Source organism: Papio anubis, chromosome 16 (genome assembly GCF_008728515.1).
Source record: "Papio anubis isolate 15944 chromosome 16, Panubis1.0, whole genome shotgun sequence".
NCBI lineage: Eukaryota > Metazoa > Chordata > Mammalia > Primates > Cercopithecidae > Papio > Papio anubis.
This window is the reverse complement of record NC_044991.1, coordinates 17,792,245-17,819,260: the sequence shown is the minus strand read 5'-3', so window position 1 is coordinate 17,819,260 and position 27,016 is coordinate 17,792,245. Positions and strand designations below refer to the sequence as shown.

At 45.0% G+C, this 27,016-nt stretch overlaps 1 protein-coding gene and 1 long non-coding RNA gene across 6 annotated transcripts in view; one reads left to right on the top strand and one right to left on the bottom strand.

The window, feature by feature from the left end:
- Positions 1-27,016, bottom strand: part of SYN3 (synapsin III) — a 543,931-nt gene that overhangs the window by 449,260 nt on the left and 67,655 nt on the right. For all 5 annotated transcript variants that reach the window (XM_017944545.2, XM_009217148.2, XM_009217143.4 and 2 more), the window contains one exon: positions 17,277-17,334. In XM_017944545.2, the coding sequence (XP_017800034.1) occupies positions 17,277-17,334 (58 nt within the window). The remainder of the gene's footprint in view (positions 1-17,276; positions 17,335-27,016) is intronic.
- LOC108580723 lies at positions 21,043-25,422 on the top strand. Its single transcript, XR_001892239.3, has 3 exons — positions 21,043-21,124; positions 21,323-21,407; positions 25,363-25,422. It is a non-coding gene; the product is annotated as an uncharacterized LOC108580723 (long non-coding RNA).

The following is a 27,016-nucleotide window of genomic DNA, read 5'->3' as shown; positions in this document are numbered from 1 at the left end:
AGCTGGCTAGCTAGCTAGCTAGCTATCTTACCTACATATTTATCTACCTGTCTCTCTCTCTCTTTATATAAATATTTATCTATCAATATAGATAATGACTCCTAAGCAATTTCTCTCTATATAGGTATAAATGTATATATACATATACAAATCTGTATATATAAATTTATACAGAGAGAAGGAGAAATTGCTTAAGATTTTATTATTGTCTCTATCATTGACATTATAAAATACTATTTTTTGTTTTTATTTTTGAGACACAGTCTCACTCCATCACCCAGGCTGGAGAGCAGTGATGCAATCTCGGCTCACTGCAATTTCTTCCTCTTGGGTTCAAGCCATTCTCGTGCCTCAGTCTCAAAGTAGCTGGGATTACAGGCATGTGCCACCATGCCTGGCTAATTTTGTTTTGTATTTTCAGTAGAGACAGGGTTTCACCATGTTGACCAGGCTGGTCTCAAACTCCTGGCCTCATGTGATCTGCCTACCTCAGCCTCCCAAAGTGCTGGGATTACAGGCATGAGCCACTGTGCCTGGCCCAAAATACTAAGTTTAATGAAGGTGTTTAGGGGAAGGAAAACCTAATTCTGAACTGATTAGAGACCACAAAACAAAAGCCTGGACAGAGAGTTAGGTTCTAGAGAGATGTAGAAAGCATAAGTACACAGATGGATGGATGGATGGATGGATGGATGGATGGATGGATGGATGGATGAATGGGTGACTGAACAAATGGTCACATGCATAGATATTCACTATATAGAAATAACATTTTTGGACACCAACATATAGAACTTGAGGGAAAGCCACCATAAACAAGAAGCCTTATAAATTAATTACTTGCCTCCTCCAATATCTCTCATGGGGACCACTAAGCAGAGAGAGGAAAAGAGAGGTGGTGAGAAAACGAGGCTGGTGCCAGGTTAGGAAGGGCCCTGGTGCTGCCTAAAGACTTTGGCCTTCATCCCATAGACATTGAGGAGCCTGCACCGTGGAGAGCTAAGGGAGCCAGTGAGAGACCAAAGCAATTGTACAAGAATAAGCAAATTAAGATGAGTAATCAAAATCTGGTTCTGTCCAATGAATGCACAGTTTGGGGTTTCTGGCACTTGGCTGGCCCAGCAAGGGGAGGTTCAGGCCCCTCTCCTTTCCCTTGCTTTTCCTGGCAGCACTAGAGGGGGAGAGCCTTCCCGTCTCCTCCCTGTCTGGACAGAAGGCAGGCCCCGAGGTGAGCTGGGTGGGGAGGGCACCGGTTCAGTTCCATTTTAAACAGGCCAAGAACTCACCCATTAGCTCACGAGATGAACCTCAGGGCTGTTGCTTAGGGAAGGAAGGAAGGGTCCAGCAACATGGCTTAAGAAAGGTCAGAAGACCCAGAGAGACTGTCTATGGCCCCTGAGAACACGGATCTGAAAAACTGCTTTAGGCTGTAAGAAGCAGTCATTTTTCAGGTCTGGCTGGGCAACAGGTGAGTCAGGGGAAAACACGCAGACACAGGTTATGATCACAATTCTGCCGCTAACTAAGCGATGACCTATTTAACCTCGCCAAGCCTCAATTTCCTTGTCTGAATAATAATGAGCCTTACACCTCAGGAGTTGCTGAAGGACAAAATATGTTGAAAGGTTAAACGCATTAGGGCAATGAAAAGCACATCACTGAACTAACAGTTTCTTTTCCTTCTTGACCATGTACTCAGAACTCCCCAAGTACAACCCTTGATGCCCCACGATAGAACTTAGCTCCATTTCCTGTCTGGAGCTGATCTTTTATCACTGCCAAGTTCTTCCCCTTCAGATGTCTAAAGTCAGACTTGGCAAGGGGGAGACAAAGGCAGCATGACCCAAGCAAGGAACTGCACCTCGAACAGTCCCCATTCAACAGACGAGACAGAAAGGTGGTCAGCGCAGGGGTCAGCGGTGTGGGCTCTGGAGCATCTGGGTCCACATCTCAGCTCTGCCATCTCCTAGCTGTGATGCCTCGGGCAGGACACTTAACCTCTCTGAGTCTCAGTTCCATCAGTACTCTGTGGGGTGGTGATGAAAATTAAATGTATACAGATAAACTGCTTAGAGGGTGGCTTGCATTGTGTAAATGTTCATGTCAAATCTTGCTTTACCTGCACTGTACTGTAATGTATCAATGACTTATCTGCATGATTCCTGCAGGGTTAGTGCTCTGTTTGTGTTGTTTACCATGCAAAGGGATCTTTGGGATCTTGCAGTACACTAAAGCTTTTCTCCTTAGCTTCTTTCATTTTTCCCTACTTTGGATAAGTTTGAGAAATATATACTGAACATAGATTAGGTATCTGGGTCCTTGGAGCACCCATTATGTATGTGAGTAAGTGCCCTACCAGCCTCCCCATCACATTCCGCCATAGCACTGTGCACCCTACTTTCACAGCTCCTAACAGTTTGTAATTATGGTGTGTGTGAGAGAGAGAGACAGACAGATAATATGATTAACTTCTGTCCCCTGCCATTAGATGTTAAGTTCCATCAGGTAGAGATTCCATCTGTTTTTAATCACCATTGTAACCTGAGCACCCAGCATATAGGCAGTCAGTAAATATTTGTAGAATGAATAAAGATACCATCCCTATTCCCAATGAGCCCAGAGTCTAGAGGGAGCAAGGGCAGGTGAATTAGTAAGCTCAAAGTCATCTGGGAAGTGTGATGGTAGACACAGGTATGAGGTGCTGGGGGAGTACAGGGAAGAGGCACCTCACCCTGCCTGGACGGAGCAGGTGGGCAGAGGAAGCAACGCAGACATCATGCTGGAGCTAATGTTGAAGAATCTATGGCAAAATCTAAGAAAGGATGTCCCAGGAGGAGAGACTTGCATAAGCAAAGGCATGGAGATGCGACTCCAAGATGTATTACCGTGGGTAGGCGATGGTGAACCACAGCAGTTTGGTGAGACTGAAAGTAGAGCACAGGAGGAGATGAGTGTGGAAAGGCAGACAGGGGCGAGCTCACGGAGCGCCTGGTGTGCAGAGCTTGAGACCCGCAAAACAAGTCTAATGCACAAGTCAGAACTTTGCGCATGAGAGGAAAGTCACCAAGCCTTCCCTGGATTTTATTTCTTCAGGATACACCTTCCCAGATAAGCCAGCATAAACATTAAGAACCATAAACAGGCCGGGCACGGTATTTCACACCTGTAATGTCAGCACTTTGGGAGGCCAAGCTGTGGGGATCGCTTGAGCAGAGGAGTTTGAGACCAGTCTGGGCAATATAGTGAGACTCTGTCTCTACAAAGTATTTTAAAAATTTGCCGGGTGTTGTGGTGCGCACCTGTCATCCCAGCTACTCAGGAGGCTGAGGTGAGAGAATGACTTGAGCCCAGGCGGTTGAGGCTGCAGAGAGCCATGACTGTACCACTGCACTCCAGCCTGGGTGACAGAGTGAAACCCTGTCTCAAAAAATAATAAAATAAAATAAAAAGAACCATAAACACAGACTCTGCAGTTAAACTGAGTGTGAATTCCAGCTCTGCCACTTGTATGCTATGTGGCCTTGGGTGAGCCTCAGGTTCCTCATCTGGAGAATGGGGGAACTTACAGTACCTGCTCATGATAGAGTTATGATGAGGATTAAACACACTAATCCATATGAAATGCTCAGCATGTGCCTGACACTTAGTAAGCATGTGATTAGACACTGGCTATGATCATTAATCCCTTCAGAGCCCAGGCTGTACAGCAGTCAGCTGCCTCATGCACCACCAGTGGAAACTCTCTCATGTCATCCTCTAAAACTTCCTGAGATGAGAGGGCCAAGACTGGACCAAGACGGGTCCAGTTTAGGTTGAATTCTATTGTAAAGTAAATAGTGTCTTAGAACTACTAAAATCCTATGGGATATTAAAGATAGACATTGTAGGTTCTCCAAAACAGGACACATCATCTTCCTCTGCGCCCACCCTACTCCTCCCTAATTCTCTCTCTCTGACATTGTAGGGCACATAAACTCATTCTCTAACACCGGAAATATGCGCCCTGACTGTGTATGATCCAAAAGAAGCCATTTCAATGCATAAGTCCTGTTGATATGTCGGCCCACTCCCCTCCTCAGGAGACTCTGCTTAGAGTGGGCTAGGAGACTCCTTAGACAATCTAATAGATTAGTTTCCAGTTTAGCATAACAGCCAGACAGATTTTTGCGGTGAAGTCATCCAAGTCAATTAAAAGGCATTTTTCCCTGCTGTGAGTTCAGAAGTCTCTTTGGTTCATTCCAGTTTTCTGGGATGTTTCATAATAGGTTCCACCCTAGGTTAATTAATAACCCTTGATTCCCACTGAAATGCAAAGGCTCAAATCCAGTGTGTAAGCACATCCAGGCAGAGGCTGCTGGCAGGGCCGGGGTGAGCCCAGTGGGGGCTCCTCTCATCAGGGAGTGGGCCAGACCCCAAATGGTAGAGACAACAGCAGAGCTGGCAGAAAATGTAGACTAGCCACACAAAAGCTGAAGGCCATGCTGGAGAAGTGGTGTAACCGGGGGCAGTAGTGCATGGGGAGGGAGATCATCAACAGACGAAGGAATCACAAGGCTGGGGATTAGGCAGATTGGGAGAAAGTTGAAATGTGCAGTGTGAAATGGGTTACTCCAAGTGGCTGGACTAAGGTGGTGAACAAGAGGAGGTTGGCAATGGCTCACTTTCAAGAAATGCCAGCTCCAACACATCATGTGCGTTTGACTCCATCCTGTCAGTCTTGAGAAAAATAGGTCATCTCTTCTCTTCTAGTTTCAAATACGAATTGCAGGTATGAGAATGGCTCAAGTGGCTAAGGAACACAGTGGCGAGGATGTACATGCATTCACTTAACACTTATGAAGTCCCTTAAATGTGCCTCCTACCCAAGCATCATATTCAAGGATAAGGTATCTTTTGCACCAAATCCAGAGCTGAGTTTTTCTGCCTCCAGTCTCAAGCCACCATTCCTATCCAGCCAATCTTCTAAGACCACTGTCAGCCTGTGCATTCTAAAATGAAATCATGGTTGCAGCACTCCGTGGCTTAAAAAGTCTAGTACGTACATCCTGCCTCTAGGACACAATTCTTACTTGCATGCCTTGCACTAATAGCCCACCCTGAATAGATTGCCCTCCACCTTCTTTGTCAGCTTCGTCTCCCACCTCCTTTCTCATGCAGGGCATACCCTGGTCATTTGCCCTGTATGTGACAAGCTGAGACTTGAATCATGCTCTTTAGCTAAAAGGCCCAGTGTGCACATGTGCCCACTCACCCTCACCTAATTCTTGTCCCCAAACCCTGCTGGACATCAGCTTCTCTGTGAGGTCTTTCCTGAGAACATTCCAAGGTTAGATAAATCACTACAACAGCCCTCATCGCAACACATTATGGCCACTGCCTTCAATGTCTATCTTCCCACCAGATAAAGAACTCTTTGAGTGTGGAGGGCTCTGTCATTAGGACAAAGTACAGAGCAGGTGCTCAGTGACTGTTTCTTGAATGAAGGAACAGGTTCAGATAAGACAAGCTCTGTTTGTTTTGTTTGTTATACATCCTTCAAGAAGTGAAAGGGCTTACTGAGTTCTCTTTCAGAATGTCCACTTCATTTCCACTGGAGTCTCGTTTATCAATGACACTAACAGGGGGCCGTGCTGATGCTGATGAAATGGTGTGGCAGTAAGGAACGTGAATTTCCAAACACAGCAGCTAAAGGCAAAGGAACTCTGAGCTGGGTTTCCTAGTGCAAGAGGATGAACTCCCTTTGACTCCCATCCCTCCTTCCTTCTCATCTCCAGTGCGGGTGCTAAATAGTGCTACCAAACCAGGATGCTGTACTCTCCTCCAGCAGAAAAGAAGAGGAGAGTCTAAAGGGTCATGCAACGGGCAACGCAGTCCTTGTTGTGTTTAGAATCAGTGGGGCTCATTCAGCCTTGGTCTTGGCATTCCCAAGCCCTCACTGCTTGGAGCTCTCCTTTGGCTATCAGCTACGGTTCAGCACTCTATCCTAGGTTCCTCCCAAGAAGAAGGCTTCTCACAGGTAAATGTGAAAAATATAAACTTCATTTGTTTTTGCTATTTTTTTGCTTGCTATTAAAACCATCAGAAGGGACTAATGGCTTCTTAAAAGGGAAAAACAAAAGATGGCATGGGCAGGGGGAGAATTGTAGTAGGAAAAGCAGTGACCTGGGAGATGAAAGCTAGTGCTCTCCACATTTTGGACTCCAACAATAATTTCACGTGTGTGCTAAGTCACTTCCACCCTCTGAACCTTTCAGCTGCTAAACAAGGGAGCAGGATTAGACAGTCTCCTAGGACACTCCCTGGTTCTATCCTTCTATGACTATGTTACACCTTCAACTCACTCACACAATCACTCAACAAACATTCATTGCATTTTTTCTTCAGGTCCAGAGTCTGTGCTATCTACTATCAAGAAGTTAGAAATGGATGACAGGTGCCATCCAGAAATGAATGTTGTGTATCAGTGGGAACTATGATTGAACATATGTGTAAATAATCAACACACACAGAGAAACATGAGCTTTTTATGTTTTTTTATCCCAAAAACTGCACTGCAAACTTCTTTAGTGCATGGATTATATCCTTTCTATTTCTGCATGCTTCAAGAGACTGAAGCCTAGAAATTACTCAGGCAAATGTGTTCAATGATGTGAAGCTGATCATAAAAACAGTTATAATATTTACTAAGCACTTTCTATATGCTAGGCTCTGCTTCAAGTGCTTCATGCAGTCTTACAGTAACCTATTTCAGTCTCACAACAACTATATGGGCACTTATTATTATTTTATATCAGGAAACTGAGGCATTTAAATGGCATTTATATCAGGAAACTGAGGCATTTAACTGAGGCAGTTAAATTACCTCTTCAAGGTTACTCAGGAAGTGGTGGAGCCAGGATTTAAACCTAGTTGATCTGGCTTGAGAGTCCAAGCTATTATACTATCCAGATAGTCTAAAAACATAGAGCTTAGCTGGGCGTGTTGGCTCACACCTGTAATCCCAACACTTTGGGAGGCCAAGGCAGGAGGATCACTTGAGCACAGGAATTCAAGACCAGCCTGGGCAACACAGAAAGACCCTGTCTCTATTAAAAAAAAAAAAAAAAAAAAAAGATATCGAGCCACTGCACTCCAGCATGGGTGATAAAGCGAGACTCCGTCTCAAAAAAAAAAAAAAAAAAGATAAAGATGGAGAGCTACATTTAAAGACAATAATGAACATCAACCCTTCGGGGAAAACAATGAAAAGAAACAGAATTGTTAACAGAGAAACTATGCAAGAATAAGCCAGAAACATGAAATGATGAATAAGAACCATTGGGGTTAGTCAAGAAAAGAGGACTGTTTTGCTGGGAAAACATCTCATATGAATTTGTAATTTACCCAGTAGATCAAAAGAGTAGGGTGAGATAGGAAGATACTGTGGGCTATATACTCAAGCTGAGAGGGGAAAGGCAAAAAGCTTTGTAAAGACAAGTTCATGACCAGCATATATTCTGATAGATGTACTCTGGTTAAGAACTAGGACCTTGGAGTCGGATAGACCTGGGTTCAAATCCCAGCTTCACTGCATTCTTACTAGCTGTGTCACATGCCTGGGCAATTTACTTAAGCTCTCTGGGCCCCAGTTTCCTCAGCAACAGGCATACCATGTGGATTGAATGAGTTACTGCATGGAAAACACTTAATGTGGCACCTAGCAAATAGTAAATGTTCAATAAAGTTTGCTACCATCATCAATGTTATTGTTTCTCCATTTTCTGTAGACTTCTTAAGTTGATGAGCCTAAAGGTAGACCCAGGAAGCTGATAAACCTACAATAATCAATGCCACGGTTAAGAAGGGAAACACTCGCTCCTCTAATGAGTTATGTTTCAGCTAATGGGCCCTAGTATTCCACCTGCTTTTTTTATCCCCCCAGCTGGTTCTTAGATTTGAAAAGAAAAAGGCCTCCATGGAGACCTGCACGCTTTTAAAAATAATACAAAACAGAACGTCTGAGGTCAGGGTAAGCCAAGCCAAACAAATAAATCTTGCAGGATTGTGTTAACAAAACAAGGCTTAGTGGATCAGAGCGGGTAGAGTTCTGTCCGATTCAGTCCTGCAGAGAAACACCAAGCTCTGGTGAATTTCAAACACAAGGAGGTCAAATAGGAAGATCAAATTATGGAGCACTTCAGAGTTCAGCATTCATGCCTGGGCTGTAACCAGGAGAGCATTCTGTGCAGGATGGACTCCAGAACTCACGGGTCACGTACAGTCCCAGAAATCAAGACCAGAAGAGTCTTACGGATGAATTCTATATGACCTCTATGGAGAGTAATTTTGCAATATCTATCAAAATTATAAATGTGTTCTCTCAGGTTGGGTTCTCTGGAAAGCAGACCCTGGGATGGATATTAGCCTTGGGGGAGGTTTATTAGGGAATTCTCTGGGATCGCCATCACTGGAAGGGGGAAGAAAAGAAAGGATGCAGGACTGTGAGAATTTGGGCCACACAGCTGTCTCAGCAGAGGTCTCCGGCAACTCTGCAAGAAGCTCTGAAGCTGGATAGCCGTTCAGAGTTATCCCAAACTGGGGTGATGGGGACAGGGATTTATTGTAGCCGTTGACAGCCAGTCATTGGATATAACTGCCACCAGGAAGGAGACGTGACCTTGGGAGAGGCAGCTCTCCTCACCTGAGGCACTTTCAAGGAGGAATGACAGAGGAAGGCTACCTTCTGGTAGCAATTCCAGCAGCTGGAAGAAAAGTCCTTCATTCCTCAATGTGCATTACAGCATCCACCACCTGCAATGTTTTTGGAACAAGTTATCCTATTTCTAGAAGTGAATCCTACAGACTGATTAATAAATGTTTGAAATGACACAAGTTTAGCATTGTCTATAATAGTAAAATCACGGAAAACAAATTATGGTGTATCCACATGACAGACCCCAGGCCATCATTAACAATGAGGCAGGTCTGCATATACTCTCACAGAATAAACTCCAAGAAATATTAAGTGAATAATGAGGGTGCAGAGGAGTGTGGATAAGTAGAAAGGTATGTGTAGATGTCGAGCAGCCAAAGGGGTGGACTGTGCCAGTCACTGTCTATTGCCACTCATCCTTCTATAGTCTCTCCTGCGCTATGGGAGCTGAAAGCCTAAAATCTGCATTCCCCAGATCCTTTAGCCACATAATTTCAGCTCATTTCTACCAATGGGAGGCATTCATGCAGGAACTGAAGGTACAAAGAAGGCAGCAACAATTCTGCTTTAAGTGGGTTACAGAAGCTTCACCAACAGCTACAGCAGTTTGAACAGGTGGTGGCAATTCTTGCAGCCTCAGTGAAAGCACAGGTTTGGCCAAGTGCAGTAGCTCACACCTGTAATCCCAGCACTTTGGGAGGCCCAGGCAGGAGGATTGCTTGAGCCCTTGAGTTCATGACCAGCCTAGGCAACATCGCGATTCCTTATCACTACAAAAACTAAAAAAAGAAAAAAAAAAAAAGCTGGGCATGGTGGTGCACACCTGTGGTCCAAGCTACTTGGGAGGTCGGAGTGGGAGGATCACTTGAGCCAAGGAGTTCGAGGTTACAGTGAACTGTGATTACACCATTGCACTACAGCCTGGGTGAAAGAGGGGGACCTTGTCTCAAAAACTAAACAAAACAAAATAACCACAACAACAAAAAGAGTACAGGCTCCTGATTCCTCAGTGACAATAGTGACAGTGATAAACAGTGAATGTAGGACTGTTGTGCCTCTGGGTAAAATGATTTCCTCTTTTGATCCATTTGTAATCAATCCTCCTTATTAAATTCCTTCTGAAATACATAGTATGGTCAATGTTTTTCTGACCAACTACCCTTTGTGAAAAGCATGTATATGTATTTGCTCATTGCATTTAAAACTTCTCTGGAAAGCTGCCCAAGAAACTAGTGATAACAGTTAAGTACACGGAAGAGAACTAGATTGGTGTAGGCAGAGTGGGAGGCAGAGTTTTCACCACATACCATTGTGTAGCTTTTCAATTTTTAACTATTTGAATATACTACATCCCCCCCAAAAAAGAAAAAAAGATTAATAAAGGTTATCTCCTACTAAGCACATTAATTTCCTGTGAAATATTCCCCAAGTTAGCCACCCAGTTTCTGCCACAGCATTTCCAGCACAGGAGACGCCTTACCGACCAAAGAAGCATGGCCCATTCCTCATTAGTCAGCACTACTTAACAGTTTCTGTGTAGACCAAGTTGAAATCAATCTTCCTGTAGGATTGCACCAATAGACTGAATTCGAACCCCAGTGGAACAATAGAGGGTGGTGCTCAGCACAGAAACCTGGGTTCAGATTCCTCCTCTATCACCCATTTCTTCTGCTTGTTTAACATCTCTGAGCCCCAGCTTCTTCATCTGCGGAAGGGGACAGTCAAAGTACCCATCTTTTGTTTGTTTGTTTGTTTGTTTGTTTCAGATAGAGTTTTGCTCTTGCTGTGCCCAGGCTGGAGTGCAATGGTACGATCTTGGCTCACTGCAACCTCTGCCTCTCAGGTTCAAGTGATTCTCCTGCCTCAGCCTCCCAAGTAGCTGGGATTACAGGCGTGCGTCACCACACCTGGCTAATTTTTGTATTTTTAGTAGGAACAGAGTTTCGTCATGTTGGCTAAGCTGGTCTTGAACTTCTGACCTCAGGTGATCCACCTGCCTCAGTCTCCCAAAGTGCTGGGATTACAGGCATGAGCCACTGCACCCAGCTCAAAGTACCCATCTTAAAGAGGCATTGTGAGGTTGAAATAAGATTATGCATATCAAGTGCTTTAATCAATACTTTTGGTTATTGTTCTTGATATTTACAACACTGGAAGAAAAAAATATATATAGTGGATAAGAAGAGGACCCTGAAGTCAGACTGGCTGGGTTCAAAAACAGACCCATGCCACCTATTAGTTGGGCAACCCTGGGCAAGCCACTTACTCTCTCTGAGTCTCAGTTTCTAAAAGATGGAGGTGCCTACTTCAACCATAAAATGCATTTAGCTTTATCTCATAAGGACTCAACAAATGGTAACTCACTTTATCAACCATACTTGTTCAAGAGGTACATATTTGTAAAGAGTAAACTGGGACCTATCAGAGACCTTTCTTCCTCCGGACTAAACATCTCCAGCTCCTTAAACGAATCCTCTTTCCTTATTGGCCTTAGTTTCTCTTACTCCAAACCCTTTTCAGAAGGCATTCCAGGTTGCTGCGAACCCCTTCCAGTGTGACACACAACTGGATGTTTTATTAGAGTGTCTCACTAGCATTGTGTGTGTGCGTGTGTGTGTGTGCATATAAGAGGGAGTGTATGAACTATCACCTTCCTGCATTCTCACTGCTGTGCTTTGATAGTGCAGCCTGAAGTGATATCAGGTTTTAGGGGAGTAGCAAAATCTCAACTGTAGTTTATTGAGCACCTAATACATGTGCCAGAAACAAATGCTCAGCATATTACATTAACTCATTTTTTCACACAATAACTCTGGGGAATAAATTTATTATCATCATTTTTAGGTGAGGAAATTGATTTAGAGACGTTTTAGGTAAAAAGCAAACACAGCTAAAATACGACTGAACTGAGATTTCATCTTCAGTCTATCTTACGCTGGAGCCACGATCTTAACCCCTACACCACATTTCCTCCTGCACATATTAAGCTGTGCTCAACTCAAATGTTAGGTCTTTTTGGTTTTTCTCATGTGATGTTAGTAAGATAGGTCTCCCTGGCTGGGTGCGGTGGCTTATGCCTGTAATCCCATCACTTTGGGAGGCTAAGGCAGGAGGATCATGAGGTCAGAAGACTGAGACATCCTGGCCAACATGGTGAAACCCTGTCTTTACTAAAAATACAAACATTAGCTGGGCCTGGTGGCATGTGCCTGAAATCCCAGCTGCTCAGGAGGCTGAGGCATGAGAATCACTTGAACCCAGGAGGCAGAGGTGGCAGTGAGCCGAGATCGCACCACTGCACTCCAGCCTGGCGACAGAGTGAGACTCTGTCTCAAAAAAAAAAAAAAAAAAAAAAAAAAAATCCCTAATCTTGCTCCTTCACAGCTGAGTTTTTGAACTCAGCCCATCAGCTTGAGGTCATCAGTCATCTTTTTTTAGTTTTGTAGAGACAGAGTCTCACAATGTTGCCTAGGCTGGTTATGAACTCCTGGGCTGAAGCAGTCCTGCCTAGGCCTCCCAAAGTGCCGGGATTACAGGCGTGAGCTACTGTAACCAGCCGAACCTGCACTCTCCTGCACTCTCACTGAGGCTGCAGGAATTGCCGCCACCTACTCAACTTTGTATTGTATTCCTATTCAATTTGATCACATCAAATTTAATCCTGCGTATTCTCTCTCCCGTCTAGTTAAAAGTCATTAGCATATATAATTTCATAAGTCACTAGTAAGAAGGAGAACAAAGCCAAGTACAAAGCCTTTTGGCAAGCCATTAGATTTCTCCCAAGGTGTATTTATTTCTATCAAGTAATCATTTCCTAACGAGGATGATATTCAACCTGTTACCAAACCACCAAACTGAATTAACATCCAACCTCCACTTCTCTATCTTGTTGACAACTGTTTCTTGAAATATAGGTCTTTATGGTCAGTATCTACAGCTAAGGTCCATTCTAAGAAATGTTGTCCCAGAAAGAATTGTGGGTTGAAGGCTGAAGTGCATATAAAAAAATATAAATACAGGGTCTGCAGTGTTTAAAATATTTTAAGGGGAATATCTCACCTTTCCATTCAGAAGACATTGATGTTAAATATATAAAGGGCAGAAGATGAACAGTCTCCCAACAGCAGCCTCCCCTGGACAGCTTCCTAACTCCAACCCAACCCAATATTACACAAGGACAGTACTCAAAGGAGCAACTAGTATTCATACGTAAATCCATGGGTCATCTGGCTTCCTTCATCGGGCTGGGAGTTGCTCAAGGGCAGGTATAAACCCTTCTCTTGCCTTTTTCTCCGCCTGCTAGAGCAAGGCATTAGTGTTCTTTCTGCCTCGGTACCTCCATTAACACGGAGGAAAGCCTAGCGGTGGTGATTTCAGTCTTCTCTTAAAAATCAGAGACTGAGGTTCTACCCTAGCAAGTCCTAGCCCACTGATGTCCCAGAACTGTGAGTCTACTTAACATTAATCCATTCATCAACCTCATTGCTTGGTCCCACAGAGGGGTGACTTGTGCCTGTGGAGAAAAAGACCCTTTACTTCAAATATAAACAGAGGAGAGTTTGACATGCCAACCATCCTGGCCTGATCCTCTCAGACCCTACTAGGATACTGCTGTGAGGGCCCTGCAGAGCCAGTAGGGCATTCTGGGTAACAGAATGCAAAATGATGCTATCTCCCCCACGGGCCTCCCCAGGGTTTCTTGATTCCTGGCTCTGTAAAAGTTGAGGCAAGCAGTTTTTAGACTCAGAGGGGGGGTGGGGGAAGAGGATGGAGAGAATGGGTGGAGGCTTCCTCTAGGCCAACCACAACTAACTCATTTGCTCTGTCCAGCAAAACCCAGACAGTGCAATTATCTGGTTAATTTGGCCCTTGGTTGGGAGACAGGATCCCAAAATGTGAGGCCAGCTCAGACTAAACAGTGGCTTCCGTCCTGAGACTTTTCCCAAGTGCTAAAGGATGCATGTGAGATTCCTGGGGGGGTTACTTGTGTGTCCCGCCCATTGATACAGATGGGCAAAGACAAGTGATTCTGATTCCAAGATGGATTTGGAAAGGCATGTCTTCTGGGGAAAAATGCCCAAATGACCTGCTAATTGGTTTCCTGGCTAATTCACCTTTTGGCTTTCACAGAGGGGCATGGCTGGAAATCAGAATGACTCTAAATTAGCCAAGGTTTTTCAGTGTGATTGTAGACCTCATAGACAGGCCGAGGGGCCCCAGAGCCCCGGGGTGAGTTATTCTTAGGGCAATTCCCTGATGGTCCTGCTCATAGATTTTGTACCTACAAGTTGGGCCACTGGCATTGCTGAGATAAAAGTGGAAAATTAAAACATGCCCCTGGGGTTTCCACAAATGGGATGAGGCAGGGTGAGCTCAGCTGGCAACCAAGTATTTACCAGATGGCTTATGGAAAACCCAGAGTTTTGAGGGGAGATTAACAAGTGGTGGCTGGGCACGGTGGCCTGTAATCCTAGCACTTTGGGAGGCCAAGGCTGGCGGATCACGAGGTCAAGAGATTGAGACCATCCTGGTCAACATGGTGAAACCCCATCTCTACCAAAAATACAAAAATTATCTGGGTGTGGTGGGGGATGCTTGTAGTCCCAGCTACTTGAGAGGCTGAGGCAGGAGAATCGCTTGAACTCGGGAGGCAGAGGTTGCAGTGAGCCGAGACTGCGCCACTGCACTCCAGCCTGGTGACGGGGTGCGACTGTCAAAAAAAGAAGCGGTGAATGGTGACTTATCGCCCTTGGAAACTCACAAGCAGCCTGGAATCTGTAGAATCTATCAGTTATTCATTCTGCAAATATTTCCTTCAATTCTCTTTTGTGCCAGGCCCAGTGCTACTTAGGGTGAGATCCAGACAGTCATGGTCTCTACCCTCAGGCAAATCATCCCACTCAAAATGTATGGCTAAAAACTCAGATAAGGGCCAGGAAGGAAAAGTTGAGGAGCTATGAAAGGGAATAACCAGGTTACCTGATATAAATCTGGAAAAGGCTCAGAGAAGGAGTCTTTGAGGAAAGGATTGTAAAGCTAACACTTCAAAGGATCTAATCTGCTTTTTGAGGAAGATCACTCTAGCTTTGGTATGAAGAATACATTGGAGATGGGTTGAAAACATGAAGTTGTGAGGCTGTTGATGAGGAAGATTGGACAAGAGTTGAGGGTGGTCCAGCCAAGGATCTAGGTGATGGGGATGAAGGGAGAAGTGCAGGGACTAGGAAATATCAGATGTGGAGTCAGCAGGATCCAGTCATTGAATGGGTCCAGTGGTACAGGGAGAGGGACACATTCGGGAGCCGGAGCAGGTTTCTGGTAAAAGTGGAAGGTAGATGGTCACACTCTTTACTGAGAGAGAGAATTAGGGAGGAGTAGGGTGGGTGCAGGGGAAGATGATGTGTCCTGTTTTGGAAAACCACACCACACTCCCTGTCACTCCATACCCTGTACTTCTGGTCTCCTTATCTTTGCTCACACTGCCTCCTCCATTCACACACTCTTCATGCCACCATCTCCACTTGTTGACATCCTATCCATCCTTTGATCTATTTCAAACACCACTCCCTCCTCGAGGCCACATCTGAGTCTTTCAGTTGACTGTGACCTCTGCTGCTGGGAGCGCTAAATTTGGACCTCTCATCCCTGGTTTCTACCTGTAAGTTCAAACCCCAGCTTCACTGCATTCTTACTAGCTGTGTGACCTGCCTGGGCAATTTATTAAGCTCTCTGAGCCCAAGTTTCCTCAGCAACAGGCAAATTGTGTGGATTGAATGAGTTATTGCATGGAAAACACTTAATATGGCATCTAGCAAATAGTAAACGTTCAATACAAGTTTGCTACCATCATCAATGTTATTGTTCTGTAGGCCAGGTGCGGTGGCTCATGCCTGTAATCCTAGAACTTTGGGAGGCCAAGGCAGGCAGATCATTTGAGGTTAGGAGTTCGAGACTAGCCTGACCAACATGGTGAAACTCCATCTGTACTAAAAATAAAAAAATAAAAAAAAATTAGCCAGGCATGGTGGCACATGCTTGTAGTCCCAGCTACTCAGGAGGCTGAGGCAGAAGAATAGCTTGAACTCGGGAGGCAGAGGTTGCATTTCACGCCACTGCACTCCAGCCTAGGCAACAGAGTGAGACTCCATCTCAAAAAAAAAAAGAAAGAAAGAAAAAGAAAAAGAAAAAAGACTTAGCTCACCTCTCCTCCTAGACCACAGGCATTTGGAGACTGGGCCTCTTCTTCTATATACTCGTTCTCCACATATTAGCTAGCTAGCATAGTAGACTCTTGACAAATATTTGCAAAATGAACAAAAATAACCTGTTCTCTGCCATGGAAGGAAAACCAGGAGACATTGGGTTGACTTGAAAGCCACAGAATCAAACTGAAATTCAAAGTGTAGGTGTTTTAATATTAAACCAACTCAGTTTGATGCTTAGGAGACCTTTCTGTTTCTCTGACACACTAAGCTCAAAAAGTGCAGGGAGAAGAACAGTCATACTCCCCTATTTTAAAAATTGTATTTTGAAATCATTTTTACAGCAAGGACCTTGTCTATGTTAGTTACTGTTTGCCTTTGATGAGGAGGAGGAGTAGGAGGATAACGAATAATGATGCTGATGATAAATGGGTAACATTTACTAAGTGCTCAGTATGTGCCAGGTACTGTTGTGAGCACCTTTCACAGACTAACTCGTTTGATCCTCACAGCCCCCTATGAACGCAGGCTGATGCTATTATTGCCCCAGTTGGACAGATGAAGAAATTGAGCTGGAGAGAGCATAAGTCACAAGGTTAGTAGCGGGTGGTGTTGGGATTCAAATCTGGAGTATGGCTCCAGAGCCCAGGCTCAAATGTGCTCTCCTAAGGCTGAGCACAGTGTTTGACAGAGAGGAGCTCCTTGCTGAACGAATAGGAGAAAGCTTTGATCTGGAGCCAGGAACCATACCTTCTACTCCTGATTCTGCCACTGCCTCCCTACACAGCCCTAAACAAATCCGTGTCTCTTTCCACATAAAATAAGGGACTTGGATATTGATATTAATAGCAATAGCAACAGATAGTATTTGCGGTTCTGATCCCTTCTGAGGTTTTAAATAATTTAATCCCCACAATGATACAAGGAAATTGAGGCAGACAGAGATTAAGTCACCTTCCCAAAATCTAGAAAATGAGAGAGGCAGGATTCAAGGCGCTTCATTATGTTCCTAAACCATGCTCTCTAGCCCAGGTGGCTGCAAGGAGATGCCCCAGGGGCCAAAAGGAGCAGTATGGAACAGACAGACGTTGGGCTCCACCTGCCTATTTCCATCAAAGCAGCTCTACGTGTCTCTCTTTTGTAGAATGAGTTCCTATTTGACATTTCCCTTGAAGAAAGGGTCTCTGCTAAAATATAAAAGGTTGAAAACCACTGGCCCAAATAATTCTGAAATTTAATGAGACTCCCAGGTATAAGCTTGGACTTTTCTGGTAATCTTAGCTCATTATGACCACATAAGATGGGGACCAAGATTGCGTGTAAGAACAGTCCCAGCTACAGAAAAGGTCAGACGACACTGCTAAAGACAAGCTCCTACCTACCTGCTCCACTCGGATCTCAATCTCTCCATTCACCTTCTTCCCATGGAAATACTTTGACCTGTAAAGGGGAAGAAATCAGCTGAGTAAGGATGCAGGCTGTTTTACTCTTTTCTCCCTTCTCCCACAGGCCTTACCCCAGAGGTGCATATTGAGACACATCCTCGGCCATCCTACTGTCTCCTCCCACCTTCACTGCTGATTTTCTCAGTCTTTTTTTTTTTTTTTTTTTGAGATGGGGTTTCACTCTTGTTGCCTAGGCTAGAGTACAATGGCCCAGTCTCGGCTCACTGCAACTTCCGCCTCCCAGGTTCAAGCAAATCTCCTGCCTCAGCCTCCCAAGTAGCTGGGATTACAGGTGCTCGCCATCGCACTCAGCTAATTTTTGTATTTTTAGTAGAGATGAGGTTTCACCATGTCGGTCAGGCTGGTCTCGAACTCCTGACCTCAGGCAATCCACCCACCTCGGCCTCCCAAAGTGCGGAGATTATAGGCGTGAGCCACCATGCCTGGCCGATTTTCTCATTCTTTATAGGTGGTGTGTGGTAGAGGGGAGAGGGTGGATGAGAAGACTGGAGGCTCAAGTTCTGGTTCTGTCACGTCACTTGACCTCCCTGCATCGCAGTTTTAGCATCTGTAAAAGAATGATATTAATAATTGTGCTACAGGCCGGGTGCTGTGGCTCACACCTGTAATCCCAGCACTTTGGGAGGCTGAGGCAGGTGGACCACCTGAGGTCAGGAGTTCGAGACCAGCCCAACCAATATGGAGACACCCCATCTCTACTAAAAATACAAAATTAGCCAGGGGTAGTGGCGCATGCCTGTAATTCCAGCTACTCTGGAGGCTGAGGCAGGAGAATTGCTTGAACCCAGGAGGCAGAGGTTGCGGTGAGCTGAGATCACGCCACTGCACTCCAGCTGGGCAACAAGAGCGAAACTCAGTCTCAAACAATAATAATAGTAATAAAAATTGTGCTACATATTTCCAAGGGTTACTTTGAGGATTAAATAAGAAAAAGGATCCCACATAAAAAGGTTTGAAATGATGGCTATGCTAACTATCTTAATCTAATCATTATACATTACATGTATCACAACACCAATACATACCCCATAAATATGCAAATTATTATGTATTGATTTTAAAAGAACGAAAGGATGTTTATAATGTTTTATCCATATTTATCTTAAATTCATGATTCTCATCATGTTATCTTCACATATATGTTAATCCTGTGTCCCCTACCCTTTGAAAGCAAAACCACAAATGGTTTACCTTGGTATCCTCCAACCCTCCAATTTAGTCTTCAGAAATATGTTGAATGTATAAAAGAATGATGATTGCTAGAAAGTGTGTAATTTAAAGTCTTCAGAAAATACACTTTTGTTCGATCCAGTTTCATTCTCAAGTATATATTTTTGTGTTCTTTTAACATTAAAAATGTTATGGCATTTTAACTCTTAACAAAAATCAATGTTTTAGTGATGCCCATTATCCATATCCAAATCTTCTAACTATCCAAAAAAGAGAATCCTACATAAATAATGCAGTATTGTTTTATTGAGTTTTACCTATATACCCCATATACTCCACCAAAGACTTATTATTGATCTATCTACTCTCACCCATTTCTCTATTTTTCTGTGTGTCTAATAAAGCAGTCCCCATTCATTCCTTTGTCCATCTACCATCCATCCATTCATCCATCTGTCCATTCGTCCATCCATCTATCCTTTCTTCCTTCCTTCCTTCCTTCCTTCCTTCCTTCCTTCCTTCCTTCCTTCCTCCCTCCTTCCCTCCTTCCTTTCATGGACTTTCTTCTACATCCCTGCCTCCGTCTTCTCCATCATCAATACATGATATCCCTATCTACCCATTGCTTAGACATCATCCCTGTACTCACTGATTCTACATTTTAATTATTTCTCAAATTCATTTGCCTGGTCATTTTTCTCCATAAGCACCCTAATCCTGACCTATGATTCATCTCTCTACTGAGAGTTTCTTCATATTGTTTTCATACTATTTATTACAATGACAATTAATTATAATTTGTAGCTGGGTTTAATGCCTGTGTACCACTAAACTATAACACAGCTCCTTGAGGTCAGAAACAACCTATCACATTCATCATCTTCTTCCTAACACCTACTAGAGTGCTTAACACATAGTAGGAGCTTGACTAATATTTGTTAGATGAATACATGAGTGAAGAGAATGATGAAAAAACACTTGTTGAGCATCAACTCTATCAAGCCAGAAATTCTGCTATAGAGTTTAACGTACATCCTTTCTCATTAGTGCTCACAACCACCACCACGAAGTAGATATCATTATTTCCAACTTACAGATGAAGAAACTGAAACCCAGAGAGACTAAACACTTTGCCTAAGGGATTTGAACCCAGGACTTCTAATTCCGTATCTGTGCTTTTGCTCAACTCTGAAAAATAGCAGTGAAAATTGGGGTCTTTATGGGTTTGGATATCGTCTCACAAAAAGTAACAAAATTTCCATTTTCTCTTTCTGATTATTGGTATGATGACACTAATAGTTCTTGGTGACTTGCTGTGAACTGGGCATTGTGTTAAGCATTTCCATAAACTTCTTTGGGACAGAGACAGCTCTTTGCTTCCTAATACTCATTCTCCCCTTTTTCCACAGTAAGAGAGTTGACAGATTGGTATATAAAAATGTGCACCCCAACTCTCCCATCGGCTGGGTGCAGCCACAAGATTGATTTCTAATGGATAATTTTTTAAGCATTAAACAACCTTCTTAGACTCCTATTCTTTTCCTTGGAAGATGGGTGTCATCACCCATTTTTTTCAGCCTTCCATTTGTGAAAGAATCCTTTTTGCGAATTTACTAATAGCTTCAGTCTGTCTGCTTCCAAAGTCTCTCTACCTACTCTTAGCTGATGCCGGTGGAGTTAATCTCTTCCCAAGACTGACTGACAGTTCTGATATTAGCACCACTTTTTCTTACATCCTGATGGGCTTAGATGTCAACTAGGCAGTACTTTAGTAGGAAAGGAACTATTAGTGTGACTCGAAAGCAAGATTTTGATTTTTTTCTCTCAGCAATGGTCTTCAAATAAATGCCTGTGTGGACAGCCTCATGCAAAGACAATCTTTTCATATAGTTTGTGAATTTTAGCATGAATCCTTAAAGGTGGTATTGGCAAATTCCAGACACAAGGACAGGCCCATGTCTAGTATTTACAGCGCCTGGGGCAAAGTGACAAATGGAAACCTGTGTGTCATACGTCTAATATTTAAAATTGACAAAATCAAGCCAGCAAACATTTAAATAAAAGATATCTGTCCACCAGGCATGGTGGCTCATGCCTGTAATCCCAGCACTTTGGAAGGCCGAGGCAGGTGGATCACGAGGCCCGGAGTTTGAGTCTAGCCTGGCCAACATAGTGAAACCCCATCTTTACTAAAAATACAAAAAATTAGCCAGGCGTGGTGGTAGGCGCCTGTAATTCCAGCTACTTGGGAGGCTGAGGCAGGAGAATCGCTTGAACCCGCGAGGCAAAGGTTGCAGTGAGCCGAGACTGTGCCACTGTACGCCAACCTGGGCGACAAGAGTGAAACTCCGCCTCAAAAAAAAAAAGAAAGAAAAGAAAAAGAAAAAAAAGACGTCTGTCTCCCTTCCTTGGCAGATACAACTTCATAATGACCTTAAAGATTCAGAATGTAGACTTCTGAGAATTCTTTGCACTCTACCCAGCACATGGTAGCATGAGGATTGCCAGCTCTTGGTTCTCAGACCTCACCCAAGATCCTCCTTAATTCCCCACCCACTCTCCTCTGTCCTGCATCACTGAGGCTCCTGGTGCGGGTATGTGGATGACCCAGACCACGTGGCTAAGCTTCATCTACTCCCTTCCCCTCCCCAGATGGTTGCCCTTTGGCCACCTCTTGGAAGATGGACCAAGAAATTGGCCTATATAGGCCCTGAAGTTGGGTTAAGGTCCCTTTGAGGAGGGAATTCTAGAGTTTGGGTACCCACGGCATGGCTTAAGAGTGCAATTTGCAGGGTCTTGGTGGGAATATCCCCTCAGTCCTAACTCCTCTGCCTGTCAAGAGAGGTGTGGCTAATAAAGACCAGAGCAGGATCCAAGGTAGGTGTCCTTTGTGGATTTAAACAAGTCATTAGCTTTTAAATCCAAGCTCCAAATTTAAAAGAAATATTTGGTGGGCCTGGGACCGCGAATGGTAACCTATGATTACAATCACCGGCATACTGAAAAAAAAAAAAAAAAAAAAAAACATGGATTTGCAATCACACAGGCTTGGGCAAAATCTCAGCTCTACTACTCATCCACCATGTGTTCCAAGACAAGACACTTAGCCCTCTGGGTCTCAGTTTCCTCATTTGTCAAGTGGTGATAGTAACTACCAGGGAAGAGTGTGGTGAGAAACTCACATAATCCTCTATGCAACAAGGCAGTAAAGTGCAATGGCTTCAGGGCAGACAGCCTGGATAGGACCCCCAACTCCTCCACTCGCTTGTGCAAGCTTGGGTAAGCCAACCTCTGAATGCCTTAGTTTCCACACCTAGGAAATGAGGATAATAGCAGTAGCCACCTCTGAGGGTTGTTATGAGGATTAAATGAAACAAGACATACAAAGCACTGAGAATAGTCCCTGGCACATAGTAAGCTCCAAAGTGTATAGCCCACGGCCTGAAACAATGCACAAGAGCAAAGAGCTATCCAGTGTTTACCCTGTGCCTAGTGGGTGCTGCATGGCGGGGACCCACAAATAAAACAATCTGACCCTCTTGGGGGTTACAAAGCAGAATTATGACTCACCTTGATCTGTCTCATAGGTGCAAAGAGTGATGGCTGGTGATGGGGACAAAGAGGTGGCCTTGGTCTATAAGGACAGCCAGCCCCTTCACATCCTTCCTCCTATTTGACCCTCATGCCAACCCTGAGGGGTGGTAGGACTGGGATCACTCCCCACATGTTCCAGATGGAGAAGTCTCTGCTCAAAGTCACACAAGTGATCTGGGTATCCAAATCCTAGAGGGAAGAATTTCCAGCCTTTCCTGGAGACACTAAGTGGTCTTTCAGATTTTTTGGATCCAGTCCAGAGCCCTGGCGTCCTTCATGATCTGGACCCTGCTGACTGGGGGTCTGCTTCCCCTCCGGTTTGCTGTCTATTTCATGGTCGCATCCAACTTCCTGCGCTTCTCTAAATACTCCCTGTGCTGTCATGCCTCTGAGCCTCTGCACAGGCCATCCCCTCTGCCTGGCGCTTCCTTGACTGTCTCTGTCTCATGTTCCAAGATCCCATGAGTGATATCTACTCTGTTGAGTTTTCCCTGACAGCACCCCCTTCCCTGGCTGGGCTGAGCGTCCTCCCTTGGTTCCTACAGCACGCTGCACTTACGACCATTCCAGCCCTTACCACTCCACGTTGTTATTACACATCACCTATCTGCCCTCTGCCCCCAAACATCTAGTCTGTGAGCTCCTGGAAACCAGAAACTGAGTCTCCATGCTCACTGTCTCCAGTATCCAGCACGATGAACTGGGGCACAGCGCACAGGCTTAACAAATGTTCCCTGACAGGGTAAGGAGATACTGTCTGTAGGCCGGCCTTTCCTGGAGATACTTGACTGCCATCTACTGGTGCACCATTGTAATACATTTACAGATCTACAGCCACTGCGATGTGGGGGCATGTACCAGGCCAACCTGCGCAACTGGCATTCCTCGACTTGATTCTAATCTGGAACCCGAAGCACTTTGCACTACCCCAATACCACCCAAGCAGCTGTGGTCTTAATGAGACCTCACCTTCCCAGGAGAAACATTTGTTTTGCCCATCTCTGGAATGTTTACTGCAGGGCCTGGCAGACGGACTGGGGCTGAAGCTGAGGGTCAGGGAGTCCATCCCCCCGCCTGGCTGCAAGTCAGAAGTCTGTCTCCTGATGGGCCACACAGACTGCTGCCTCCTTGCCGGGGGCTCATTCAGGCTTGAGCCGCCTCTGAACGGCTCTGTCTGGCAGAGGGAAGGGTAGCGATGGTCTGGAATTCTAGATGCCTTTGGGGGCTGGGGTTGCTGCCTCTGTAATTGACTGGCTGTCTGACCTCAGGCAAAATGGATGGACCCGCTGTGCCTAAGGGCTCTGTCTCTCACGGCTGCCTCCTCCTCACACCCTAGTATGTTCAATCTCATAACGGGCTCCCTGAATACCTCAGCCAATCAATCAAGTCCTTGGCCTGGGGAAGAAGGTGGGGAGAGCTCTGGATTCCACGAAGATTCTGTGTCTGTGGGTGGTCTCATATTTTACTGCCACATCTGAGGCCCCAGGAAGAAGAATATTACAAAACTGGTGCTGCCTGGGGTGGGAAATGCCTAGTTGGGGGAGGCGGGAAGTGTGCACAAGACAGATTGATGAGGAATGGGTATGGTGCTCTTTTGTGGCTGCAGCAGGGGCAGAAGAAGGGGAATTCATACAAACAGGATCTGTCTTCAAACAGGACTTTTTTTTCCCAATAAATTGATCCTGTATGTAGAGTTAACGCAGGCAGGGCTTGGTGATGGACCTTCCAAGGAAGGAGAGGTTGGGAATGTCCTGTCCTAGGGACAGCTGTCTCTCCGCAGGTCACCCCCACTGGGGGTGGGATGGAGATAGAGAAAGATTTTCATGTTTCTGATGCAACACGTCGGTTGCTGATTTGTGGCCCAGGCAGAAGTAGGGGAGACAGTCAATGGGCCATGCAGAAAATGGTTGACAGCAAAACATTCAGGCTTTGCCAGTTAGCAGGAGAGTCACGTGGCAGGCTGGATGGGCAGAGATGTGGGAGAAGAAAGACCTTAGAACATAGAGGGACCCAAGATCTGATGATTCTAGCTCCATTATTTTCTCCTGAGAACAGCTCACCCTCCTGGCACCTTCCCATTGCCAGATAGAGGGACTCCCCCACCCCAAACGATGGTGCAGCCTCTCAGTCCTCCATGCAATTAGCAAGGTCCAGTGAACCAGGAAGGGAAGGAATGCTCTAAGAGTGATGAGACTCCCTACACCTGTATGGGGATCTGCGGAGGCAAAAGACTGAGACATAACAGGGTCAGAGGATGTGACAAATGATCGCCACCTTTCACCTCTGAGAACAATAGAGAAGGAGACTTTTGTGGGAAGGATCTGATCACAGTTGACATCACTTATTCACTCCCTCATTCGATCACTACTTATTAAGCCTTAGGTGGACTAGGCACCACACCAGACATAGGAGTAGATACAGCAGATACAGTGGCAGATGTAGTCCTTGTTCTTGGAGAGCTTACATGCTCATTGAAAAGACAAAAGTAAATAAATAAATAAACAGATAAAAAGAATGAGTACTATGAATAAAATGCAAAATCAATGGAATTGAGAATAAGACATGGGGTGCAGGGGAGATTGGACTTCAGTTGGTAGAAAAGGCTTCTTTGAAAGACACTGAGGCTGGGAGCAGTGGCTCATGCCTGTAATCCCAAAACTTTGGGAGGCCAAGGTGGGCGGATCACGAGGTCAAGAGATCGAGATCATCCTGGCCAACATGGTGAAACCCCATCTCTACTAAAAATACACAAATTAGCAGGGTGTGGTGGTGCATGTCTGTAATCCCAGCTACTTGGGAGGCTAAGGCAGGAGAATCACTTGAACCCAGGTGGCAGAGGTTGCAGTGAGCCAAGATCTCGCCACAGCACTCCAGTCTGGCAACAGAGCGAGACTCTGTGTCAAACAATAATAATAACAATAATAATAATTTAAAAATAAATAGATAAAGAGAAGAGTACTATGAATAAAATGCACAACAAATGTGATTGAGGATAAGATGTGGGGTGCAGAGGAAATTGGACTTCAGTTGGTAGAAAAAGTTTCTTTCGAAGACACTGAACATATACAGATAGACCACCTACTATGTGCTAGAGTGTGCAGGCTTTAAGGAAACAAGCACAGAGACAACATAGCTAGCTCTTGGCCTCAGGGGGCTTACTACCTAATGGGAGGGACAGACACAAAAATAGAAAATGACCACACAGGGCATTCACACAAATATTACTCTCAACTCACAGAAAAAGCAGCCAACTCAGCCTGAAGGTCAGGGGTCACTTTCCTGAGGTCACGGTCCATCCATCCATCCAATGTTTGGTACCTAGTCTTTGCCAGGGCTGCAAAGGTGAGTGCAGCAGGATCTGGATGTATGTGTCTGCTGAAAGTACACAGGCAAGGACAAAGGAGGTAGGTACACCCTGGGGGCACCCGAGAGAGAGATGAATGTTCCTGGGTATGTCCTTTAATGTACAACAGGCACAGAGCAGAAGACCTGGGTTTGAGTGGGCAGCTCTGGCACCTGCCGCCTGATTTTGGACCAGCTTCTGCTTCCTCTTCTGTAGATGGGGATAAGAATTTCTATTCACAGGGTTGTCAACAGGATTATATGAAGACACAGATTTAAGGGCCTCTGTAACCTGCCAAGAATGTGCTAGCAAGTGAGCTGTTCCCCGGTGGGCTGCAGGAGTAGAACTTGATCTCCCCAGGTAAGGAAGTGCATGAGCACAACTCGCCTTGGAGACAAGCCCAGGTCCCATTCAGCTATTTATTTCCTAGTGCTGCCTCAGGCCAGTGTCAACCTTCCTGAACCTTGGTTTCCTTATCTGTAAAAATAAGGACATTACTACATCTGCTGTAAGGACCCCATGAATGATATCCCTGACACATGGCAGGTGTTTAACTAATGTTCACCTCTTTCCCTCCTGTACGTCAACATGATGGGTGGAGGGTCGAGACTAGCTGGGTATGTCCCTGAGAACATGACAGGACATTTTCTCCCTCAAAGAGGAAGAAGATGGCAGCATCTGCCTTGCTCTAAATGAAATCTTACTTGGTTTTGAGCATGATGGAGACCTTCCCTGTCTAATCCCTGGGAGCTCCCTTCCCCTCCAGCATAGGCCTTTAGGGTAAATAGAGTCATCAGGGCCAGGCAAGGTGGCCCATGCCTGTAATCCCAGCACTTTGGGAGGCCGAGGTGGGTGGATCACCTGAGGTCAGGAGTTCAAGATCAGCCTGGCCAACATGGTGAAACCCCGTGTCTACTAAAAATACAAAAATTAGCCAGGCATGGTGGCATGAGCCTGTAATCCCAGCTACTCGGGAGGCTGAGGCAGGAAAAACACATGAACCTGGGAGGCGGAGGTTGCAGTGAGCCAAGATCAAGCCATTGCACTCCAGCCTGGGCGACAGGGTGAGACTCCATCTTAAAAAAAAAAAAAAAAAAAGTCATCAAACACCCACTCCCTGTGACTGCAGAGGACAGGCTAGAATGTCATCCCCCAGTCTCTACCCCTATCCTCTCTAAAGACACAGCACTATGTGACCCTCATTCCTACAGATGTCTGCAAGTTCACAGTCTTCGTACCACAGAAAGGGTTAACATTTGGAAGGCTACATCATGCCTTCAGCAAACACTTATTGAGCATCTACTAAGGGCCCAACTGAGGAAATCCCCACAGGAAAAGTAATATACTAAAAAGTAATTCATACCAAGGTACAAGTGACTAATATTTGATCATTCCAGAAAAGGGTTTTTGATGGCATAAGGAAGATAAGGGGATCATGGGGATATTGTGTGTCTTGTTTGGCAAGGGAATGTGGAGCCTGTCAAGGTGAAAAGTGCAGAGCACCAAAAGAGAGGCTAAGAGCATTTATTATCCATTCATCCACCCAACT